Raw genomic sequence first — 22,090 nt, forward strand, 5'->3', positions numbered from 1 at the left:
GGAGTTAAGGGCAATAATTCGGCCTTAAGCTGCTTTCCGGCCTCTCCTGCCCATGTGCCCCCCGCGGGCTTAGGCTGCCGGGGCTGCCACCGTGTCCCCGCCGTGTCCCCCCGCTGTCCCCCCCCGCCCTGGGAGTGCCCCGGGCCCCACCCTGTTGTCCCTCTGGGGAGGGGGTGTCCCCTCAGTGCCACCCACGTGTCCCCTTCCGTGCCCCCTCCGTGTCCTCTCAGTGCCACCCACGTGTCCCATCCGTGTCCCCTCTGTGTCCCCTCAGTCCCACCCACGTGTCCCATCCGTGTCCCCTCTGTGTCCCCTCCGTGTCCTCTCAGTGCCACCCACGTGCCCCATCCGTGTCCCCTCAGTCCCCTCTGTGTCCCCTCAGTCCCATCCGTGTCCCCTCAGTGCCACCCACGTGTCCCCTCCATGTCCCCTCGTCCTACCCATGTGTCCCTTCCATGTCACCTCAGTCCCACCCACGTGTCCCCTCCGTGTCCCCTCAGTCCCACCATGTCCCACCTGTATCCCCTCAGTCCCACCCATGTGTCCCCCTCCATGTCCCCCTTGGTCCCACCATGTCCCACCTCTATCCCCTCAGTCCCCCCTGTGTGTCCCACCCGTGTCCCCTCAGTCCCACCCACGTGTCCCCTCCATGTCCCCTCAGTCCCCCCGTGTGTCCCCCTCCGTGTCCCCTCAGTCCCCCCGTGTGTCCCACCTCTATCCCCTCAGTCCCACCCACGTGTCCCCTCCATGTCCCCTCAGTCCCCCCTGTGTGACCGCTCTGTGATCACCCCCACCGTCCCACCCACATGTCCCACCCGTGTCCCCTCAGTCCCACCCACGTGTCCCCTCCGTGATCACACCCACGGTCCCACCCACGTGTCCCCTCAGTCCCACCTACGTGTCCCCTCCATGTCCCCTCAGTCCCCCCCCCCGTGTGTCCCCTCCGTGTCCCCTCAGTCACCCCCGCCGTGTGTCCCCTCCGTGTCCCCTCAGTCCCCACCTACGTGTCCTCCCCCATGTCCCCTCAGTCCCCCCCTCCGTGTCCCCATCAGTCCCCCCCGTGTGTCCCCTCCGTGTCCCCCTCAGTCCCCCCGTGTGTCCCCTCCATGTCCCCTCAGTCCCCCCGTGTGTCCCCCTCTGTGTCCCCTCAGTCCCACCCATGTGTCCCCTCCATGTCCCCTCAGTCCCCCCGTGTGTCCCCTCCATGTCCCCTCCGTGTCCCCCTCGGTCCCCTCCGTGTCCCCTCGGTCCCCCCGTGTGACCCCTCCGTGTCCCTCAGTCCCCCCCGTGTGTCCCCTCCATGTCCCCTCAGTCCCCCCCGTGTGTCCCCTCCGTGTCCCCTCGGTCCCATCCATGTGTCCCCTCAGTCCCACCCGTGTCCCCCCCATGACCACCCCATGGTTCCACCCACGTGTCCCCCCCATGTCCCACCCCCGTGTCCCCCTCGTGTGTCCCCCCATGTCCCACCTGTGTCCCCCCCCACGTCCTCCTGCGTGTCCCCCCCGTGTCCCCCCCCGTGTGTCACCTCTTTGTGTCCCCCCCACGACCCCCCCTGGTGCCACCCGTGTGTCCCCCCGGTGTGTCCCCTCCCCAGCCCCCCCGTGTCCCCCCTGTGTGTGTCCCCCCAGTCCCTCTCATGTCCCACGTGAGTCCCACCCACGTGTCCCCCTCTGTGTCCCCCAGTCCCCCCCCGTGCTCCCCCCCCATGTCCCTGTGTCCCCCCAAGTCCTCCAGTGTCCCCCCCATCCCCCCCATGTCCCTGTGTCCCCCCGTGTCCCCCCAAGTCCCCCAGTGTCCCCCCATGTCCCCCCCATGTCCCTGCGTCCTCCCAGTCCCCCCCGTGTCCCCCCCCATGTCCCCGTGTCCCCCCAAGTCCCCCAGTGTCCCCCCTATGTCCCCCCGTGTCCCCTCCATGTCCCCGGGTCCCCCCGTGTCCCCTCAGTCCCCCCAGTGTCCCCCCCATCTCCGAGTGTCCCCCCATGTCCCAGTGTCCCCCCCAGTCCCCCCGTGTCCCCCCTCATGTCCCCGTGTCCCCCCAAGTCCTCCAGTGTCCCCCCATGTCCCCCCCGTCCCCCCCCATGTCCCTGTGTCCCCCCATGTCCCCTCAGTCCCCCCAGTGTCCCCCCCGTGTCCCCCCATGTCCCCCCCATCCCCGAGTGTCCCCCCAGTTCCCCCCGTGTCCCCCCCATGTCCCCGTGTCCCCCCAAGTCCTCCAGTGTCCCCCCATGTCCCCCCATCCCCCAGTGCCCCCCCAGTCCCCCCAGTGTCCCCCCCTGTCCCCACGTCCCCGAGTGTCCCCCCCATGTCCCCCAGTGTCCCCCCCCGTGTGTCCCTGTCCCCCCCACACCGTGTCCCCCCACACTGTCACCCCCAGGAGAGGGGCACAGGCAGATTAAGCCCCCCCAGATGCCCCCCCCAGAGGGGACACAAGTGTCCCCAACCCCCCCAGGGGCCACCCCGGGCAGTGCCACCCCCTGATTTTCGGGGTCCCGCTCCGGGCCGGGCACAGCGAGCGCCAGTGGTGCCACCCCCCCCACCCCGAGGGGACATTTTGGGGACTTTTGGGGACACGGAGGTGCCAACCCCCGCCCCGGGGACCTTCCGGGGCTTGGGAGCGGCTGAGAGGGGATTTCCAGGCCGGGATTTTGGGATGGAGAGGCCGCGATTCCAGCTAAGCCCCGACACTTTAAGCGGCCGCCCGGGTTTCCACCCCCCCCCGGGAGGTGACACGGCTGTCACCCCTCCACGTGACACCGCCGGGACGGGGGGGTGACAGATCCTGGGGGGGTGACAGATCTGGAGGGGTGACAGATCGGGGGGGGGTGACAGATCGGGGGGGGTGACAGATCCAAGGGGGTGACAGATCTGGGGGGTGACAGCTCTGGGGGTGACAGATCCGAGGGGGTGACAGATCGGGGGGGGGTGACAGATCGGGGGGGGTGACAGAGCTGGGGGGGGGGTGACAGATCTGGAGGGTGACAGAGCTGGGGGGGGTGACAGATCTGGGGGGTGACAGATCTGGGGGGTGACAGATCTGGGGGGGGTGACAGCTCTGGGGGTGTTCTGTGGGGGTGACACCTCTGGGAGGGGTGACAGCTCAGTGGGTGTTCTGTGGGGGTGACAGCTCTGGGAGTGACAGCTCTGGGGGGGTTCTGGGAGGGGTGACAGCTCTGGGAGTGACAGCTCTGGGAGGGGTGACAGCTCTGGGGGGGTTCTGGGAGGGGTGACAGATCTGAGGGTGTTCTTTGGGGTGACAGCTCTGGGGGTGACACCTCTGGGGGGGTTCTGGGAGGGGTGACAGCTCAGGGGGTGTTCTTTGGGGTGACAGCTCAGGGGGTGACACCTCTGGGAGGGGTGACAGCTCTGGGGGGGTGACAGCTCTGGGGTGACAGCTCTGGAGGGGTGACAGCTTGGGGGGGGTTCTGGGAGGGGTGACAGCTCAGGGGGGTGTTCTTTGGGGTGACAGCTCGGGGGGGGGTGACAGCTCAGGGGGTGACAGCTCTGCGGTGACAGCTCTGGGGGGGGTGACAGCTCTGGGAGGGGTGACAGCTCTGGGGGGTGACAGCTCTGGGAGGGGTGACAGCTCTGGGGTGACAGCTCTGGGGGGTGACAGCTCTGGGGGGTGACAGCTCTGGGGGGGGTGACAGCTCGGGGGGGGGGTGACAGCTCTGGGGTGACAGATCTGGGAGGGTGACAGCTCTGGGGGGGGTGACAGCTCTGGGAGGGGTGACAGCTCTGAGGGTGTTCTGTGGGGGTGACAGCCCTGGGGGTGACAGCTCTGGGGGTGTTCTTTGGGGTGACAGCTCTGGGGGGGTTCTGGGAGGGCTGACAGCTCTGAAGGGGGTGACAGCTCTGGGGGGGTGACAGCTCTGGGGGGGTGACAGCTCTGGGGGGGTTCTGGGAGGGGTGACAGCTCTGGGGGGGTGACAGCTCTGAAGGGGGTGACAGCTCTGGGGGGGTGACAGCTCTGGGGGGGTTCTGGGAGGGGTGACAGCTCTGGGGGGGGTGACAGCTCTGAAGGGGGTGACAGCTCTGGGGGGGTGACAGCTCTGGGGGGGTTCTGGGAGGGGTGACAGCTCTGGGAGGGGTGACAGCTCTAGGGGTGTTCTTTGAGGTGACAGCTCTGGGGGGGTGACAGCTCTGGGGGGGTGACAGCTCTAGGGGTGTTCTTTGGGGTGACAGCTCTGGAGGGGTGACAGCTCTGGGGGTGTTCTTTGGGGTGACAGCTCTGGGGGGTGAAATGTGGCCGCCCGTGGTCCCCAAGGGACCCCCAGAACAGGCCCCGGACGGACCCCACCAACCCCCACCCCCCAACCAGGCCCCCGAGAGACCCCAAATCCGGTTCCCCCCCCCCCGGGTGCCCCCCAAAAGCAGCCCCGGGGAGGGGCCTTTAATGGGGGAGGGGCCGGGCTGGGCCCCCCCAAATCCAGGGATCCAAATCCAGGGATCCAAATCCTGGGATCAAATCCAGGGATCCAAATCCAGGGATCAAATCCAGGGATCAAATCCAGGGATCAAATCCTGGGATCAAATCCTGGGATCAAATCCAGGGATCCAAATCCAGGGATCAAATCCAGGGATCAAATCCTGGGATCCAAATCCAGGGAGGCAAATCCTGGGATCCAAATCCTGGGATCAAATCCTGGGATCAAATCCAGGGATCAAATCCTGGGATCCAAATCCTGGGATCCAAATCCTGGGATCCAAATCCTGGGATCAAATCCAGGGATCAAATCCTGGGATCCAAATCCAGGGATCAAATCCAGGGATCCAAATCCAGGGAGGCAAATCCTGGGATCCAAATCCTGGGATCAAATCCTGGGATCAAATCCAGGGATCAAATCCTGGGATCCAAATCCTGGGATCCAAATCCTGGGATCCAAATCCTGGGATCAAATCCTGGGATCAAATCCAGGGATCAAATCCTGGGATCCAAATCCAGGGATCAAATCCAGGGATCCAAATCCAGGGATCCAAATCCTGGGATCAAATCCTGGGATCCAAATCCAGGGATGCAAATCCAGGGATCAAATCCAGGGATGTAAATCCTGGGATCAAATCCTGGGATCCAAATCCAGGGATGCAAATCCAGGGATCCAAATCCTGGGATCAAATCCTGGGATCAAATCCTGGGATCAAATCCAGGGATCAAATCCTGGGATCAAATCCAGGGATCAAATCCAGGGATCCAAATCCAGGGATCCAAATCCTGGGATCAAATCCTGGGATCAAATCCAGGGATCCAAATCCAGGGATCAAATCCAGGGATCCATCCAGGGGCAGCTCAGGGAGCCTCGGGGGCTTGCCCGGCCCTGGGGGGGAAGAAATGCCAGGATTAGGGGGGATATTTGGGGTATTTGGGGATATTTGGGGTATTATTTGGGATATTTGGGATATTAGTTGGATATTTGGGATATTGTTTGGGATATTTGGGATATTAGTTGGGATATTAGTTGGATATTTGGGATATTATTTGGGATATTTGGGGTATTATTTGGGATATTTGGGATATTAGTTGGGATATTAGTTGGATATTTGGGATATTATTTGGGATATTTGGGGTATTATTTGGGATATTTGGGATATTAGTTGGATATTTGAAATATTATTTGGGATATTTGGGGTATTATTTGGGATATTAGTTGGATATTTGGGATATTAGTTGGGATATTTGGGATATTAGTTGGATATTTGGGATATTATTTGGGATATTTGGGGTATTATTTGGGATATTTGGGGATATTTGGGGTATTATTTGGGATATTTGGGATATTAGTTGGGATATTTGGGATATTAGTTGGGATATCATTTGGGATATTAGTTGGGATATATGGGATACTATTTGAGATATTATTTAGAATATTATTTGGCATAATATTTGGAATATTATTCAGGACATTTAGGGTATTATTCGGGCTATTATTTGGGCTATTATTTGGGCCATTTGGGCTATTATTTGGACTATTATTTTGGCTATTATTTGGGCCATTTGGGCTATTATTGAGCCATTTGGGCCATTTGGTCTATTATTTGGGCCATTTGGGCTACTATTTGGGCTATTAGTTGGGCTATTATTTGGGAAATTTTGGCTATTATTTGGGCTATTATTTGGGATACTATTAGGGCCATTTGGGATATTATTTGGGCCATTATTTGGGTCATTTGGAATATTATTTGGGCTATTATTTGGGCCATTATTTGGGCCATTATTTGGGCCATTATTTGGGAAATTTTGGCTATTATTTGGACTATTATTTGGGCCATTATTTGGGCCATTTGGGCTATTATTTGGGCTATTATTTGGGATACTATTTGGGACATTATTTGGGCTATTATTTGGGATACTATTCGGGCCATTTGGGCTGTTATTTGGGCTGTTATTTGGGCTATTATTTGGGCCATTATTTGGGAAATTTTGACTATTGTTTGGTTTATTATTCGGGCCATTTGGGCCGTTATTTGGGCTGTTATTCGGGCTATTATTTGCGCCATTATTTGGGAAATTTTGACTGTTGTTTGGGTTATTATTCGGGCCATTTGGGCCGTTATTTGGGCTGTTATTCGGGCTATTATCCGGGCTATTCGGGCTGTTATTTGGGACGCTGTCCGGGCTCTCCCGCACCTGAGGCTGCCGCAGAACTCCAGCACGGCCCGTTCCTGCTCGGGGGTCTCGATGGAGCCGGGTCGGAGCCTCCGGATCTCCCGCACGGCCTCGGCCCCGCTCAGCCCCCGCTCGGTGCCCAGGTAACAGCCCAGCAAGGTGCCCGTGCGGCCCTGCCCCAGCGCGCAGTGCACGGCCACCGCCTGCGGGGGGGGGGCACAGGGGCTGGGGGGGGGGCTGCGACGACCCCCCGGGGCTCTGCGACCACCCCCAGGGCTGTGCGACCACCCCCCTGGGCTCTGCGACCACCCCCAGGGCTCTGCGACCACCCCCCTGGGCTCTGTGACCACCCACGGGGTTCTGTGACCACCCCCGGGGCTCTGCGACCACCCCCCGGGGCTCTGTGACCACCCCCGGGGCTCTGCGACCACCCCCTGGGCTCTGCGACCACCCCCGGGGCTCTGCGACCACCCCCCGGGGCTCTGTGACACCCCCGGGGCTCTGTGACACCCCCGGGGCTCTGCGACCACCCCCGGGGCTGTGTGACCACCCCCGGGGCTCTGAGACCACCCCCCGGGGCTGTGTGACCACCCCCGAGGGCTCTGCGACCACCCCCCGAGGCTCTGTGACCACCCCCGGGGCTGTGTGACCACCCCTGGGGGCTCTGCGACCACCCCCCGGGGCTCTGTGACCACCCCCCGGGACTGTGTGACCACCCCCGGGGCTCTGCGACCACCCACGGGGCTGTGTGACCACCCCCCGGGGCTGTGTGACCACCCCCCGAGGCTCTGTGACCACCCCCCGGGGCTCTGTGACCACCCCCCGGGACTGTGTGACCACCCCCGGGGCTCTGCGACCACCCACGGGGCTGTGTGACCACCCCCCGGGGCTGTGTGACCACCCCCCGGGGCTCTGCGACCACCCCCGGGGCTGTGTGACCACCCCCGAGGGCTCTGCGACCACCCCTGGGGGCTCTGTGACCACCCCCGGGGCTCTGTGACCACCCCCGGGGCTGTGTGACCACCCCCCTGGGCTCTGTGACCACCCCCGGGGCTCTGTGACCACCCCCCGGGGCTCTGTGACCACCCCCGGGGCTCTGCGACCACCCCCGAGGGCTCTGCGACCACCCCTGGGGGCTCTGCAACCACCCCCGGGGCTCTGTGACACCCCCGGGGCTCTGTGACACCCCCGGGGCTCTGCGACCACCCCCCCGGGCTCTTTGACCCCCCCCCTGCTCCTTGGGGACCCTGTGACACCCCCCACACTCTTTGGGGACCCTGTGACACCCCCACACTCTTTGACCCCCCTCGTGCTCTTTGGGGACCCTGTGGCCCCCCTGCCCATTTTTCCCCCCCAGTTGTCCCCCCCAGTATCCCCCAGTTGCCCCCCATTTTTCCCCCCAGTTTGCCCCTCACGGTGTCCCCCAGTATCCCCCAGTACCCCCCAGTTGTCCCCCCCAGTATCCCCCAGTTGCCCCCCATTTTCCCCCCCAATTTGCCCCTCACGGTGTCCCCTGTTGCCCCCCCAGGTCTCCCCCAGTTGTCCCCCCAGTATCCCCCAGTTGTCCCCCATTTTCCCCCCATTTTTCCCCCCCATTGTCCCCCCAGGTCTCCCCCCGTTGTCCCCCCAGTATCCCCCAGTTGCCCCCCATTTTTCCCCCCAATTTGCCCCTCAGGGTGTCCCCCATTTTTCCCCCTGTTGCCCCCCCAGATCTCCCCCAGTTGCCCCCCCCACTACCCCCCAGTTGCCCCCCCCAGTACCCCCCAGTCGCCCCCCATTTTCCCCCCATTTTTCCCCCCCGTTGTCCCCCCAGTACCCCCCAGCTGTCCCCCCCTCCCCCTCCCCAAATCACCCCCCATCTCTCCCCCCCCCGCCCCCTCTCTGCCCCCCCCCCCCATCCCGGCCGTACCTCCCCCCGTCCTTTGGCCACTTCCACGACCCGGAGGAACCTCTGGATGATTTGGGGGCTGGGGGGGGTGAAGTCCGGCACGGGCAGGTGGTGCAGGTGGATTTGGGGGCAGCAGCCGTGGTTGGGGGGGGGTCTCTCGGTGAGGGACACGAGGTGCCGGACCCCCCCCTCCAGCAGGTACCGGTAGTGGCCCGGCTCCCGCGGCATCCCCAGCCCCGCCACGACACCCTCAGACACCCACGAGAAGTTGGGGGGCTTCGATGCCCCCATTGCCTGAGGAGGGGGGGGCACAGACCCCCCGGCAAGGCGTTGGTGGGACCCCCCCAGAGCACGGGGGCAAGACCCACCTGGGAACCCCTGGCTGGGACCCCCCCCCCCAAGGTCAGACCCCCAGGACCCCCAAAACAACCCCCTGGAGACCCTGACCAGAACCCCAGGACCCCCTGGGTCAGACCCCCCCCCAGGTCAGATGCCCCTGTCAGGACCCCCAGGACCCCCCAGGTCAGACCCCCCCATCAGGACCCCCAAAACCACCCCCCTGGAGAACCCGGACAGACCCCCAGGACCCCCCGGGTCAGACCCCCAGGACCCCCCAGCCCCGCCAGGACACCCTCGCACACCCACGAGAAGTTGGGGGGCTTCGATGCCCCCATTGCCTGAGGATGGGGGGCACAGACCCCCCAGAAAGGTGTTGATGGGACCCCACCGACAGGACCCTCCCCAGGTCAGCCCCCCCTGTCAGGACCCCCAAAACCAACCCCCTGGAGAACCCGGACAGGCCCCCAGGACCCCCCAAGCCAAGACCTCCCCATAAGGACCCCCAGGACCCCCAAACCCAACCCCCTGGAGAACCTGACTAGACCCCCAGGACCCCCCAGGTCAGGACCCCAAAAATAACCCCCTGGAGAACCCAACTAGACCCCCAGGACCCCCCAGGACCCCCCAGGTCAGACCCCCAGGTCAGACCCCCTGGGATCCCCTAGCAGGGACCCCCCCCAGGTCAGACCCCCCCATCAGGACCCCCAAAAACAACCCCCTGGAGAACCCAACTAGACCCCCAGGACCCCCGAGGTCAGGACCCCCAAAACCAACCCCCTGGAGAACCCGGACAGACCCTCAGGACCCTCCAGGTCAGACCCCCCAGGACCCCCCAGGTCAGACCCCCCAGGACCTCGGGACCCCCAGGTCAAGACCTCCCCCTGTCAGGACCCCCAGGCCCCCAAAACCACCCCCTAGACCCCCAGGACCCCCCTTTCACCCCCCAGGACCCCCATTTCCGACCCCCAGGACCCCCATTTCACCCCCCACTCTTCATTTCCCCCCCCCCCGGCCCCTCCGTGACCCCCAAACCCCCCAAAAACCACCGGCGGGTGAACTCAGCCAGACCCCCCCACTTCAGACACCCCCGGGGACCCCCAGAGCACCCCCGGGACCCCCCGATCGGCCCCCCCGGGCCCCCCCCCGGCCCCGCCGTTACCGGGGAGGCCTCGGGGGGCGGAGCTGGAGCGGGGGGGGCGGGGCGGGGGAGGGAGGGGCTCAACCGGGGCCCCTCCCCCTCTGGTGTCCCCTCCCGTCCCCCCCCCCCGTGTCCCCCTTTGTCCCCTGTGTCCCCCAATGTGTCCCCTTTGTCCCCTCTTCTCCTCCGCCGTGTCCCCCCATGTCCCCCCGTGTCCCCCCTTGTCCCCGGTGTCCCCCCGTGTCCCCCCGTGTCCCCCCATGTCCCCCCATGTCCCCCGTGTCCCCCCGTGTCCCCCCATGTCCCCCCGTGTCCCTCCATGTCCCCCCGTGTCCCCCCTTGTCCCCGGTCTCCCCCCGTGTCCCCAGTGTCCCCCCATGTCCCCCCGTGTCCCCCCATGTCCCCCCCGCACCTCCAGTGTCCCCCCTTGTCCCCGGTGTCCCCCCCATGTCCCCCCGTGTCCCCCCGTGTCCCCTGTGTCCCCCCCGCATCTCCCGTGTCCCCCCCGTGTCCCCGGTGTCCCCCCGTGTCCCCCCGTGTCCCCCCATGTCCCCTCTTCCCCTCTCGTGTTCCCCAGTGTCCTCCTTTGTCCCCCCTTGTCCCCGATGTCCCCCCCATGTTCCCCCGTGTCCCCCCTTGTCCCCCCTTGTCCCCGGTGTCCCCCTGTGTCCCCCCCATGTCCCCCCATGTCCCCCCGTGTCCCCACGTGTCCCCCGTGTCCCCCTGTGTTCCTCCTTGTCCCGTGTCCCCCCTTGTCCCCCATGTCCCCCCGTGTCCCCCATGTCCCCCATGTCCCCCCGTGTCCCCCATGTCCCCCGTGTCCCCCCCGCATCTCCCGTGTCCCCCCCGTGTCCCCCGTTTCCCCCCTTGTCCCCCCTTGTCCCCGGTCCCCCCCCGTGTCCCCCCGTGTCCCCCATGTCCCCTGTGTCCCCCCATGTCCCCTCTTCCCCTCTCGTGTTCCCCAGTGTCCTCCTTTGTCCCCCCTTGTCCCCCATGTCCCCCCCATGTCCCCCCGTGTCCCCCCTTGTCCCCGGTGTCCCCCCGTGTCCCCCCGTGTCCCCAGTGTCCCCCCATGTCCCCCCATGTCCCCCCGTGTCCCCCCTTGTCCCCGGTGTCCCCCCATGTCCCCCCCACACCTCCACTGTCCCCCCTTGTCCCCGATGTCCCCCTGTGTCCCCCCTTGTCCCCTGTGGCCCCCCCATGTCCCCCATGTCCCCCTTCCCCCCACCATGTCTCCCATGCCCTCCCACATCCTTCCAGTGTCCCCCATGACCCCGCGTCCCCCCTGTGTCCCCCCCGTGCCCCCCATGTCTCCCCTGTGTCCCCCATGTCCCCCTTCCCCCCATGTCCCCCCCATGTCTCCCATGTCCCCTGTGGCCCCCCCATGTCCCCCTTCCCCCCATGTCTCCCATGCCCTCCCATGTCCTCCCAGTGTCCCCCATGTCCCCTGTGGCCCCCCCCATGTCCCCCATGTCCCCCATGTCCTCCCAGTGTCCCCCATGTCCCCCTCGTGTCCCCCATGTCCCCCTTCCCCCCCCCCATGTCTCCCATGCCCTCCCACATCCTTCCAGTGTCCCCCCCATGTCCCCTGTGTCCCCCCCATGCCCTCCATGTCCTCCCAGTGTCCCCCATGTCCCCCTCGTGTCCCCCATGTCCCCCTTTCCCCCCCCATGTCTCCCATGCCCTCCCACATCCTTCCAGTGTCCCCCCCATGGCCCCCATGTCCCCCCTGTCCTCCCAGTGTCCCCCATGTCCTCCCAGTGTCCCCCATGACCCCGTGTCCCCCCCATGTCCCCCATGGCCCCTTCTGTTCTCCCTTCCCCTCCTGTGCCCCCCCGTGGCCCCCCTTCCCCTCCTGTGTCCCCCACATCCCCCCACGTCCCCCAGTGTCCCCCTTTCCCCCCCCATGTTCCTCCAGTGTCCCCCCATGTCCCCTTTTGTCCCCCCTTTGTCCCCCCCATGTCCCCCCTTCCTCTCCCATGTCCCCCCCGTGTCCCCTTTTGTCCCCCCCGTCCATCGTGTACCCCCTTCCCCTCCAGGGAGGGAAAGGGGGGGGACACTGAGGGGACACCTGAGCTCTGCCTCCACCCCCAGACCCCCCCCCCCCCCGAGCCCTGGTGGGCTCCAACCCCCCCCTTCCAGCGACCACCAGCACCCCAAAAACCCGTTTCTCCATTTATGTGACACCGGGTGGTTTTTTGGGGGGGGGTTACACAGCAGGAGGGGTGGTGGGGAGATGGGGAGATGGTGACGGGGTTTTGGTGCTGAGGGGACGGTGACACGAGGACGTGAGCATTGGGGGATGGTGACACGAGGCCACGGGCACTGGGTGAGGGTGGCATGGGGAGATGGGGAGATGGGGAGAGGGTGTTTGGCGCTGGGTGACGCTGAGATGAGGAGATGGGTGATGGGGAGATGGGGAGAGGGTGTTTGGCGCTGGGTGATGGTGACACGAGGAGATGGTGATGGGTGATGGTGACACGAGGCCACGGGCACTGGGTGAGGGTGGCATGGGGAGATGGTGATGGGGAGATGGGGAGATGGGGAGAGGGTGTTTGGCACTGGGTGATGGTGAGATGGTTGATGGGGAGGTGGGTGATGGGGAGGTGGGTGATGGGGAGATGGGGAGATGGGGAGATGGGGAGAGGGTGTTTGGCACTGGGTGATGCTGAGCTGAGGAGATGGTGATGGGTGATGGTGACACGAGGCCACGGGCACTGGGTGAGGGTGGCATGGGGAGGTGGTGATGGGGAGATGGGGAGAGGGTGACAGAGTGTTTGGTGCCTGGGTGATGGTGACACGAGGAGATGGTGAGGGGGAGATGGGGAGATGGTGACAGGGACATGGGGAGATGGTGACGGGGTGTTCGGTGCTGGGTGATGGTGACGGGAAGATGGTGATGGGGAGATGGTGACATGGGGAGATGGTGAGGGGGTGTTTGGCACTGGGTGACGCTGAGCTGAGGAGATGGGTGACGGCTGACGGTGACACGAGGCCACAGGCAATGGGTGACGGTGACATGGGGAGATGGTGACAGGGGCATGGGGAGATGGTGATGGGATGTTTGGCACTGGGTGATGCTGAGCTGAGGAGATGGGTGCTGGGTGATGGGGACATGGGGAGGGTGGTGAGGGGGTGTTTGGGGATGGGTGATGGTGACGGGAAGATGGTGATGGGGAGATGGGAGAGATGGGGAGATGGTGACATGGGAGATGGTGATGGGATGTTTGGGGATGGGTGACGGTGACATGGGGAGATGGAGAGGGGGGTGTTTGGCGCTGGGTGATGCTGAGCTGAGGAGATGGGTGCTGGGTGATGGGGACATGGGGAGATGGTGAGGGGGTGTTTGGCACTGGGTGATGGGGAGATGGTGATGGGGAGGTGGTGAGGGGGTGTTTGGCACTGGTTGACGCTGAGATGAGGAGATGGTGATGGTGACATGGGGAGGGGGTGTTTGGCGCTGGGTGACGCTGAGCTGAGGAGATGGGTGACGGCTGACGGTGACACGAGGCCACGGGCGCTGGGTGACGGTGACACGGGGAGATGGTGACGGGGTGTTTGGGGATGGGTGAGGGTGACACGAGGCCCCCCGCCCCACCCCTCAGCCCCTGAAGCCCTCCCTCAGCCGCGCCGCCACCACCACGTCCCCCCGGAGCTCGTAGCCCAGGCCGTGCCAGGCCAGCAGGGCGGGGGGCAGGCGCAGCCCCAGGTTGGCCGCCCGCACCTTCTCGGCCGACAGCAGCGCGTCCCACATGTAGACATCCCCTATTTCCCCAGAAAACGAGTTATAGGGGTCGAAACCCCCCCCAAACCCGTCCTGCTCCTGCCCCAGCAGGATGGAGGCCGTGGCCCCCACCGCGTAGCCCTTCTGCAGCCCCTTCCTGGGCCAGGGCTTGCCGTCGAGCCAGAACTGGGCGATGCCCGTGGCCGACTCCCAGCCGGCGCAGACGTGCTGCCAGTCCCGGTGCCCGGCGCCCGGCGCGTGGGAAGGCGACGTGCTTGCCGCCCACGTAGAGCCGGAACTCCTCGGGCTTGGCTTGAAGAGCAGGATCTCGTTGTCCTGGGCCTTGGTGGCGTAGGAGAAGAGGCCCTGGGGCCTCTGGAGGTGGCTGTAGGAGCGCAGGCACACGGTGAAGTTGCGCAGGGGCCGCTCGAGCCGCGCCCGCAGCACCACGAAGGCGTCGCTGGGGTCGTTGCGGAACACGAAGACCTTCCTGGAGAGGTCTGGGAGGGGGAGGAGGAGGGAGGAGGGGGGGTTTGGGGGGGTCCTGCGGCCCCTCCGGGGTCGGATGTGGCGTGGGCAGGACCCCGTGGGATGATAAGAGCTCAAAACTGACCCCCTGGAGAATGTGGAGAGGCCCCCAGGACCCCCAAAACCACTCCTGGAGAATGTGGGGAGGCCCCCAGGACCCCCAAAACCACTCCTGGAGAATGTGGGGAGGCCCCCAGGACCCCCAGGTCAGACCCCTGGGACCCTCCATCTCAGACATCCACTCTTGGGACCCCCCAAAACCACCCCTGGAGAACCTGAAGAGGCCCCCAGGGTGCTCATTTTGGACCCCTGGGACCCCCCATCTCAGACATCCACTCTCGGGACCCCCAAAACCACCCCTGAAGAACTTGGAGAGGCCCCCAGGACCCCCAAAACCACCCCTGGAGAATGTGGAGAGGCCCCAGGGTGCTCATTTTGGACCCCCGGGACCCCCCATCTCAGACATCCACTCTTGGGACCCCCAAAACCACCCCTGGAGAATGTGGAGAGGCCCCCAGGACCCCCAGGTGAGACCCCTGGGACCCCCAGGTGAGACCCCCGGGACCCCCCATCTCAGATATCCACTCTTGGGACCCCCAAAACCACCCCTGGAGAACCTGGAGAGGCCCCCAGGACCCCCATTTTGGACCCCCAGGACCCCCCATCTCAGACATCTGCTCTCAGGATCCCCAGGACCCCCAAAATCAACCCTCTGGAGAACCTGGAGAGGCCCCCAGGACCCCCAGGTCAGACCCCCGGGACCCTCCATCTCAGATATCCACTCTTGGGACCCCCAAAACCACTCTTGGAGAACCTGGAGAGGCCCCCAGGGTGCTCATTTTGGACCCCCAGGACCCTCCATCTCAGACATCCACTCTTGGGACCCCCAAAACCACCCCTGGAGAACCTGGAGAGGCCCCCAGGACCCCCAAAACCACCCCTGGAGAATGTGGAGAAGCCCCCAGGACCCCCATTTTGGACCCCCAGGACCCTCCATCTCAGACATCCACTCTTGGGACCCCCAAAACCACCCCTGGAGAACCTGGAGAGGCCCCCAGGACCCCCAGGTCAGACCCCCCGGGACCCCCCCCATCTCAGACATCCACTCTTGGGACCCCCAAAACCACCCCCTGGAGAATGTGGAGAGGGCCCCCAGGACCCCCATTTTGGACCCCCAGGACCCCCCATCTCAGACACCCCCTCTCAGGACCCCCAAAACCACCCCCTGGAGAACCTGGACAGGCCCCCAGGACCCCCATTTCAGACCCCCAGGACCCCCATTTCAGACCCCTGTGACCCCCCATCTCAGACACCCCCTCTCAGGACCCCCAGAACCCCCAAACCCACCCCATAGCCACCCTAGGACCCCTAAAACCCCAAAACCACCCCCCTGCAGACCAGACCCCCAAAATCCCCCCGATCAGCCCCCCAGATCAAACCCTCCACGTCAGGACCCCCCGGGACCCCCAAACAAAGCCCTCAGACCCCCCCCCCGTCAAACCCTCCATATCAGGACCCCCCAGGACCCCCAAAACCACCCCCAAAATCCCCCAATCAGCCCCCCCCCGATCAAACCCTCCACATCAGGACCCCCAAACAAAACCCCCAGACCCCCCCAGGTCAAACCCTTCATGTCAGGACCCCCAGGACCCCCAAAACCACCCCCCAAAATCCCCCAATCAGCCCCCCCAGATCAACCCCTCCACGTCAGGACCCCCCAGGACCCCCAAAACCACCCCCTGGAGACCCAGAGCCCCCCAAAAACCTCCCCCATCAGCCCCCCCAGATCAAACCCTCCACATCAGGACCCCCAAACAAAGCCCCAGACCCCCCCCCAGGTCAAACCCTCCATGTCAAGACCCCCCAGGACCCCCAAAATCCCCCAATCAGCCCCCCCCAGATCAATCCCTCCACATCAGGACCCCCCAGGACCCCCAAAACCACCCCCCCTGGAGACCCAGACCCCCCGAATTCCCCCGATCAGCCCCCCCAGATCAAACCCTCCATGTCAGGACCCCCAAACAAAGCCCCCAGACCCCCCCCCCCAGATCAAACTTTCCATGTCAGGACCCCCCGGACCCCCAAACCACCCCCCCAAAATCCCCCAATCAGCCCCCCCAGATCAACCCCTCCACGTCAGGACCCCCCAGGACCCCCAAACAAAGCCCCCCGACCCCCCCGCGGTGCCCCCCCTGCCCACCTTCCTGTGCCAGGACCACCGCGAGCCCCCCCAGGAGGGGCAGCCAGAGCGGGGGGGGGCACATGGTGGGCGCCGGGCGGGGGGCTCTGGGTGGGCACGGCGCGGGCGCCGCGGGTTTATGGGCAGCGGGAGGGTGGGAGGGGGCGCGGGGGGGGGGGCGGGGAGGGGGCTGTGCCCACCCCACCCCCCCTGGCACGGCCCCGGGGGGGGCGATTTCACGGTGTCACACGGGGGGGGTCACACGGGGGGGGTCACACGGGGGGGGGTCACACGCGGGGGGGTCCACACGGGGGGTCACACGGGGGGTCACACGGGGGGGGTCACACGGGGGGTCACACGGGGGGGGGGTCACATGGAGGGGCCACGAGAGCGGCCCTGGAGCAGCGCCCAGCGGGCATGTGCCCACCCTGGGGGGGACACACCCCAAATATGTGTGGGGGCACCCTAAACATGTGCCCACCCTGGGGGGGACACACCCCAAATATGTGCCCACCCCGGGGGGGACACACCCCAAATATGTGCCCACCCTGGGGGGGACACACCCCAAATATGGGTGGGGGCAACCTAAGTATGTGTGGGGGCACCCCAAATATGTGCCCACCCAGGTGATGGGGACACCCCAATCCTGTGCCAGGGACACCCCAAATATGTGTGGGGGCACCCCAAATATGTGCCCACCGTGGGGGGGGACACACCCCAGATATGTGGGGGGGGCAACCTAAAGATGTGTGGGGGCAACCTAAGTGTGTGTGGGGGCACCCCCAAATATGTGCCCACCCTGGGGGACACCCCCCCAAATATGTGCCCACCCGGGGGGGGACACCCCAAATTGTGTGGGGGCAACCTAAATATGTGCCCACCCAGGAGGGGACACCCCAAATGTGTGGGGACACACCCAAAATATGTGCCCACACTGGGGGGGGGGGAAACCCTAAATATGTGCCCACCCCTGGGGGGGGACACACCCCAAATATGTGGGGACACACCCCAATCCTGTGCCCACCCCGGTGCCAGGGACACCCCAATCCCGTGCCAGGGACACCCCAATCCTGTGCCCACCCGGTGCCAGGGGGAAGATTTTGGTGCCAGGCTCGGGGGGGTGGGGGGTCACCCCCATTTTGGGGGGCAGGGCAGCGGTGGGATGGATCCCAAATTTTGGGGCCATTTGGGGCGATTTTGGGTGCCTCAAACCCCGGGGCCAGGCTGGGAGGGGGTGTCCGTGCCCCCCCCCAGGGATTCACCATTTTGGGATCCCAAATTTTGGGGCCATTTGGGGCGATTTTGGGTGCCCCAAACCCCGGGGCCAGGCTGGGGGGGGAGGGTCTGTGCCCCCCCCAGGGATTCATCATTTTGGGATCCCAAATTTTGGGGCCATTTGGGGCGATTTTGGGTGCCCCAAACCCCGGTGCCAGCCTGGGGAGGGGGGTGTCCGTGCCCCCCCCAGGAATTCACCATTTTGGGACGATTTGGGTCGATTTTGGGAGGGTCTGTGCCCCCCCAGGGATTCACCATTTTGGGATCTCAAATTTTGGGGCCATTTGGGGCGATTTTGGGTGCCTCAAACCCCGGGGCCAGGCTGGGAGGGGGTGTCCGTGCCCCCCCCCAGGGATTCACCATTTTGGGATCCCAAATTTTGGGCCATTTGGGGCGATTTTGGGAGGGTCTGTGCCCCCCCCAGGGATTCATCATTTTGGGATCCCAAATTTTGGGTCGATTTTGGGAGGGTCTGTGCCCCCCCCAGGAATTCATCATTTTGGGATCCCAAATTTTGGGGCCATTTGGGGCGATTTTGGGTGCCCCAAACCCCGGGGCCAGGCTGGGAGGGGGGTGTCCGTGCCCCCCCCGTGCCCCGCGTGGGCATCGATCCCCCCCCCTCCCTCCTTCCCTTCCCCGCCCCCGCTCCCAGTCCCGCCCAGTAACAAACTGGGAGACTCGAATATTGTGTGGAATTCCTGTTGGATCGGCTCGTTTTGCCGGGAAAGAGGGAAAATTCCCCCGTCATTCCCAAAATTCCCCCTCTGGAGCTCGGGAGGGGTGGGATTGAGCCTCGGGAACCCCCCACCGTGTCCCCCCCGCTCCCAGTCCCTCCCAGTAACGAACTGGGGAGACCCGAGGATGGTGTGGAATTCCTGTTGGATCGGCTCAAAAGAGGGAAAATTCCCACATCATTCCCAAAATTCCCCCCTCTGGAGCTCGGGAGGGGGTGGGATTGAGCTCCGTGTCCCCGCCCCCGCTCCCAGTCCCGCCCAGTAACAAACTGGGAGACCCGTGGATGGTGTGGAATTCCTGTTGGATCGGCTCGTTTTGCCGGGAAAGAGGGAAAATTCCCCCCGTCATTCCCAAAATTCCCCCTCTGGAGCTCGGGAGGGGGTGGGATTGAGTTCCGTGTCCCCGCCCCCGCTCCCAGTCCCTCCCAGTAACAAACTGGGAGACCCGAATATTGTGTGGAATTCCTGTTGGATCGGTTGGTTTTGCCAGGAAAGAGGGAAAATTCCCACGTCATTCCCAAAATTCCCCCTCTGGAGCTCGGGAGGGGTGGATTGAGCCTCGGGAACCCCCCACCGTGTCCCCCCCGCTCCCAGTCCCTCCCAGTAACGAACTGGGAGACCCGAGGATGGTGTGGAATTCCTGTTGGATCGTCTCAAAAGAGGGAAAATTCCCACATCATTCCCAAAATTCCCCCTCTGGAGCTCGGGAGGGGGTGGGGATTGAGCTCCGTGTCCCCCCCCCCGCTCCCAGTCCCGCCCAGTAACGAACTGGGAGACCCGAGGATGGTGTGGAATTCCTGTTGGATCGTCTCAAAAGAGGGAAAATTCCCCCGTCATTCCCAAAATTTCCCCCTCTGGAGCTCGGGAGGGGGTGGGATTGAGCCTCGGGAACCCCCCACCGTGTCCCCCCCCGCTCCCAGTCCCCTCCCAGTAACAAACTGGGAGAGCAGCTCGGGCAGCCCCGTGCATTGTAATTTCTGTTGGATTGTCTCGTTTTGCCGGGAAAGAGGGAAAATTCCCACGTCATTCCCAAAATTCCCCCTCTGGAGCTCGGAGGGGGTGGGATTGAGCTCCGTGTCCCCGCCCCCGCTCCCAGTCCCGCCCAGTAACAAACTGGGAGACCCGAGGATGGTGTGGAATTCCTGTTGGATCGTCTCAAAAGAGGGAAAATTCCCCCGTCATTCCCAAAATTCCCCCCCCCGGAGCTCGGGAGGGGTGGGATGAGCCTCGGGAATGCCCCCCGGGAATGTGGGAGCCCGGGGGTGCCACCCCCGGGGAATTTGGGGGGGTCTGGAGCCCAAAGGAGCCCCCAGGAGGGGAGGGGGGGGCACGGGGGGCACCGAGCCTGGCACAGGAGGGGGCACGGGGGGCACGGGGGGGCACAGGGATGGGAGGGAGGGGGTGTTGGGGGGTCAGGGGGTGGTGTGGGGGGTCAGGGGTCAGTGCCAGGGGTTTGGGGTCAGTGCCAGGGGGGCCGGGGTCGGTGCCAGGGGGATCAAGGTCAGTGCTGAGGGGCCAGAGGTCAGTGCCAGGGGGTCAGGGGACAGTGCCAAGGGCTCAGGGGGCAGTGTCAGAGGGCCAGGGGTCAGTGCCAGGCGGTCAGGGGGCAGTGCCAGGGGGCCAGGGGACAATGCCAGGGGTCAGAGGTCAGTGCCAGGGGGTCAGGGGGCAGTACCAAGGGGTCTGGGGTCAGTGCCAAGGGCTCAGGGGTCAGTGCCGGGGGCCAGGGGTCGGTGCCAGATGGTCTGGGGTCAGTGCCAGGGGGCCAGGGGTCAGTGCCAGGGGGTCAGGGGGCAGTGCTGGGGGGTCAGGGGACAATGCCAGGGGTCAGGGGTCAGTGCCAGGAGGTCAGGGGTCAGTGCCAGGGGGTCAAGGGGCAGTGCCAGGGAGTCTGGGGTCAGTGCCAGGGGACCAGGGGTCAGTGCCAAGGGCTCAGGGGTCAGTGCCAGAGGGTCTGGGGTCAGTGCCAAGGGCTCAGGGGTCAGAGCCAGGGGTTTGGGGTCAGTGCCAGGGGGCCAGGGGTCAGTGCCAAGGGGTCATGGCTCAGTGCCAGGGTGCCAGGAGCCGGTGCCAGGAGCCAGAGGGGTTGGCGCCGGGGGTGTCAGGGATCGGTCCCACCCACCAAGCCCCGGTGCCAAGGTGCCAGCGTCCCCTCAGGATGCCCCGCGCCCGCCCCCCCTGCCCCTCTGCCCCCCCGGCCGTGCCCGCCCCGCGCCGGCCCAGGGCGGGCAGCAGCAGCAGGGCCGGTGCCAGGGGCACAGTGCAGGACCCCCAGCCCCTCGCTCACCCCCAGCACATGATCCAAACCCTCGAGGGTGGCACAGGAGGGCACCAAGGGCCCCGCCTGGAGCAGCAGCTCCACCGCCAGCCCCGCCCCGTACGGTGCCCACAGCGCCCAGAACACCCAGCGGGGCAGCGCCGGCGGTGCCAGCGGTGCCAGCGGTGCCAGCCGGCCGTGCCAGCGCGGCCAAGGGCAGCAGGACCAGCAGGGCCGCGAGGGTGCCCACGTGCAGCAGGTAGGCAGCGTGCAGGGCGCCCACCGCCCGCCTCACGCACGCCGTGCCCGCCACGGTGCCCCCCGCCAGCGCCGCGGGCACCGCTGCCACCAGCGCCACGGCCCAGGGGGGCCACGGCCACGCACCGGGGGTCCACCGCCCGCCCGCGGTGCCCGTGCCAGCGCCACAGCCCCCCCCGTGCCACAGCAGGGCCTGGGCGAAGACCCCCCCAGTGCCAGAGCAGGCGGGCGAGGCGGCACGGCCCCGCGCCGAGGTGCCACCCCTGAGCGATGCCCGCGGCCAGCGCCGGCAGCGGGGCCACCGCCAGCACCGTGCCCAGAGCCTGCTGGGCCACCAGCGCCCGGCCCGGCGGGCTCTGCCAGGCTCGGGGTGGGCACCTGAGCAGTGCCAGCAGCAGCGCCGCGGTGCCCAGCGCGGCCGCCGAGCAGGACGCGGCCAGGAAGGGAGGTGCCAGGCGCTGCAGGAGCGGGCAGAAGCGGCTGCGGCACGGGCTGGCACCGCTGTAGTCCCCGTAGGTGGCATTGGGGTCACCGTAGTCCCCGTAGGTGGCATTGGGGTCACCGTAGTCCCCGTAGGTGGCATTGGTGGCACCGCCGTAGGAGAGCCCGGCCAGCAGCTCCTCCAGGTCCAGCGAGCTCTGGTTGCCCGGGGGGGGCTGTGGGGGGGGGGTTGGGGGGGGGGTTTGGGGGCGTCGGGGAGGTGCCACCCCCCCCCCCTGCCCGTTGTGGCCTGGAGGGGCCCCGCCCTGAGCCGGGCAGTGCCCGGGGGGTTATCGGGGAGGGGCAGGCGGAGGGCAACGGGTGGGTGAGGGTGATACCAGGGGGCAGGGAGAGGGGGAGGGACAGGGAGAGGGGACAGGGGACAGGGGAGGGGGACAGGGAGAGGGAGAGGGACAGGGGACAGGAATAGGGACAGGGGGAGAGGGGGACAGGGGACAGGGACAGGGAGAGGGACAGGGGACAGGGAGAGGGAGAGGGGGACAGGGAGAGGGGAGAGGGGACGGGGAGAGGGACAGGGGAGAGGGGACCCGGGGACAGGGAGAGGGAGAGGGGACAGGGGGACAGGGACAGGGAGAGGGACAGGGGAGAGGGGAGAGGGGACAGGGGAGAGGGGACCAGGGAGAGGGGATGGGGACAGGGACAGGGACAGGGGACAAGGGACAGGGAGA

At 65.6% G+C, this 22,090-nt stretch overlaps 3 protein-coding genes across 5 annotated transcripts; all 3 read right to left on the reverse strand.

The window, feature by feature from the left end:
* Positions 1-4,337: 4,337 nt before the first annotated feature.
* On the reverse strand, positions 4,338-10,024 carry DUSP23 (dual specificity phosphatase 23). 3 transcript variants are annotated; one of them, XM_051776658.1, is made up of 5 exons: positions 9,988-10,024; positions 8,511-8,783; positions 6,623-6,804; positions 5,265-5,312; positions 5,089-5,105 (listed from the first exon to the last, which is right to left on the reverse strand). In XM_051776658.1, the coding sequence occupies exons 2-4, from the start codon at positions 8,778-8,780 to the stop codon at positions 5,285-5,287; spliced, it is 480 nt and encodes a 159-aa protein (XP_051632618.1). In that variant the 5' UTR covers positions 8,781-8,783; positions 9,988-10,024; the 3' UTR covers positions 5,089-5,105; positions 5,265-5,284. The 3 variants fall into 3 exon arrangements, with proteins under 3 accessions (XP_051632617.1, XP_051632618.1, XP_051632620.1); XM_051776660.1 differs by lacking the exon at positions 5,089-5,105 and adding an exon at positions 5,195-5,211; XM_051776657.1 differs by having other exon boundaries at positions 4,338-5,312.
* A 3,543-nt stretch (positions 10,025-13,567) lies between these two features.
* On the reverse strand, positions 13,568-16,494 carry LOC127466052 (serum amyloid P-component-like). Its single transcript, XM_051776661.1, is given in 4 exon segments — positions 13,568-13,951; positions 13,953-13,999; positions 14,002-14,190; positions 16,419-16,494. Coding segments are annotated over 4 exon segments (684 nt in total). The 5' UTR covers positions 16,483-16,494.
* Positions 16,495-16,766: 272 nt separating this feature from the next.
* LOC127466050 (atypical chemokine receptor 1-like) lies at positions 16,767-21,577 on the reverse strand (the record flags this gene model as incomplete). The annotated part of the gene is given in 5 exon segments (XM_051776656.1): positions 16,767-16,825; positions 20,611-20,659; positions 20,661-20,813; positions 20,815-21,129; positions 21,131-21,577. Coding segments are annotated over 5 exon segments (1,023 nt in total), but the record flags the coding sequence as incomplete, so codon positions are not given.
* Positions 21,578-22,090: the final 513 nt, after the last annotated feature.

The sequence above is a fragment of the Manacus candei genome, unplaced genomic scaffold (assembly GCF_025592945.1).
Source record: "Manacus candei isolate 608988 ecotype Guabito, Panama unplaced genomic scaffold, ASM2559294v1 h1tg000577l, whole genome shotgun sequence".
NCBI lineage: Eukaryota > Metazoa > Chordata > Aves > Passeriformes > Pipridae > Manacus > Manacus candei.

Excerpts from the sequence above, each read along its gene's own strand:
- DUSP23 (XM_051776657.1), bottom strand. The coding sequence starts at position 8,780 with ATGGGGGCATCGAAGCCCCCCAACTTCTCGTGGGTGTCTGAGGGTGTC. Across the intron at positions 6,805-8,510 it reads TGGCCAAAGGACGGGGGGAG|GCGGTGGCCGTGCACTGCGC; the intron begins GTACGGCCGGGA and ends CCCCCCCCGCAG. Across the intron at positions 5,313-6,622 it reads GAGTTCTGCGGCAGCCTCAG|GGCCGGGCAAGCCCCCGAGG; the intron begins GTGCGGGAGAGC and ends CTTCCCCCCCAG.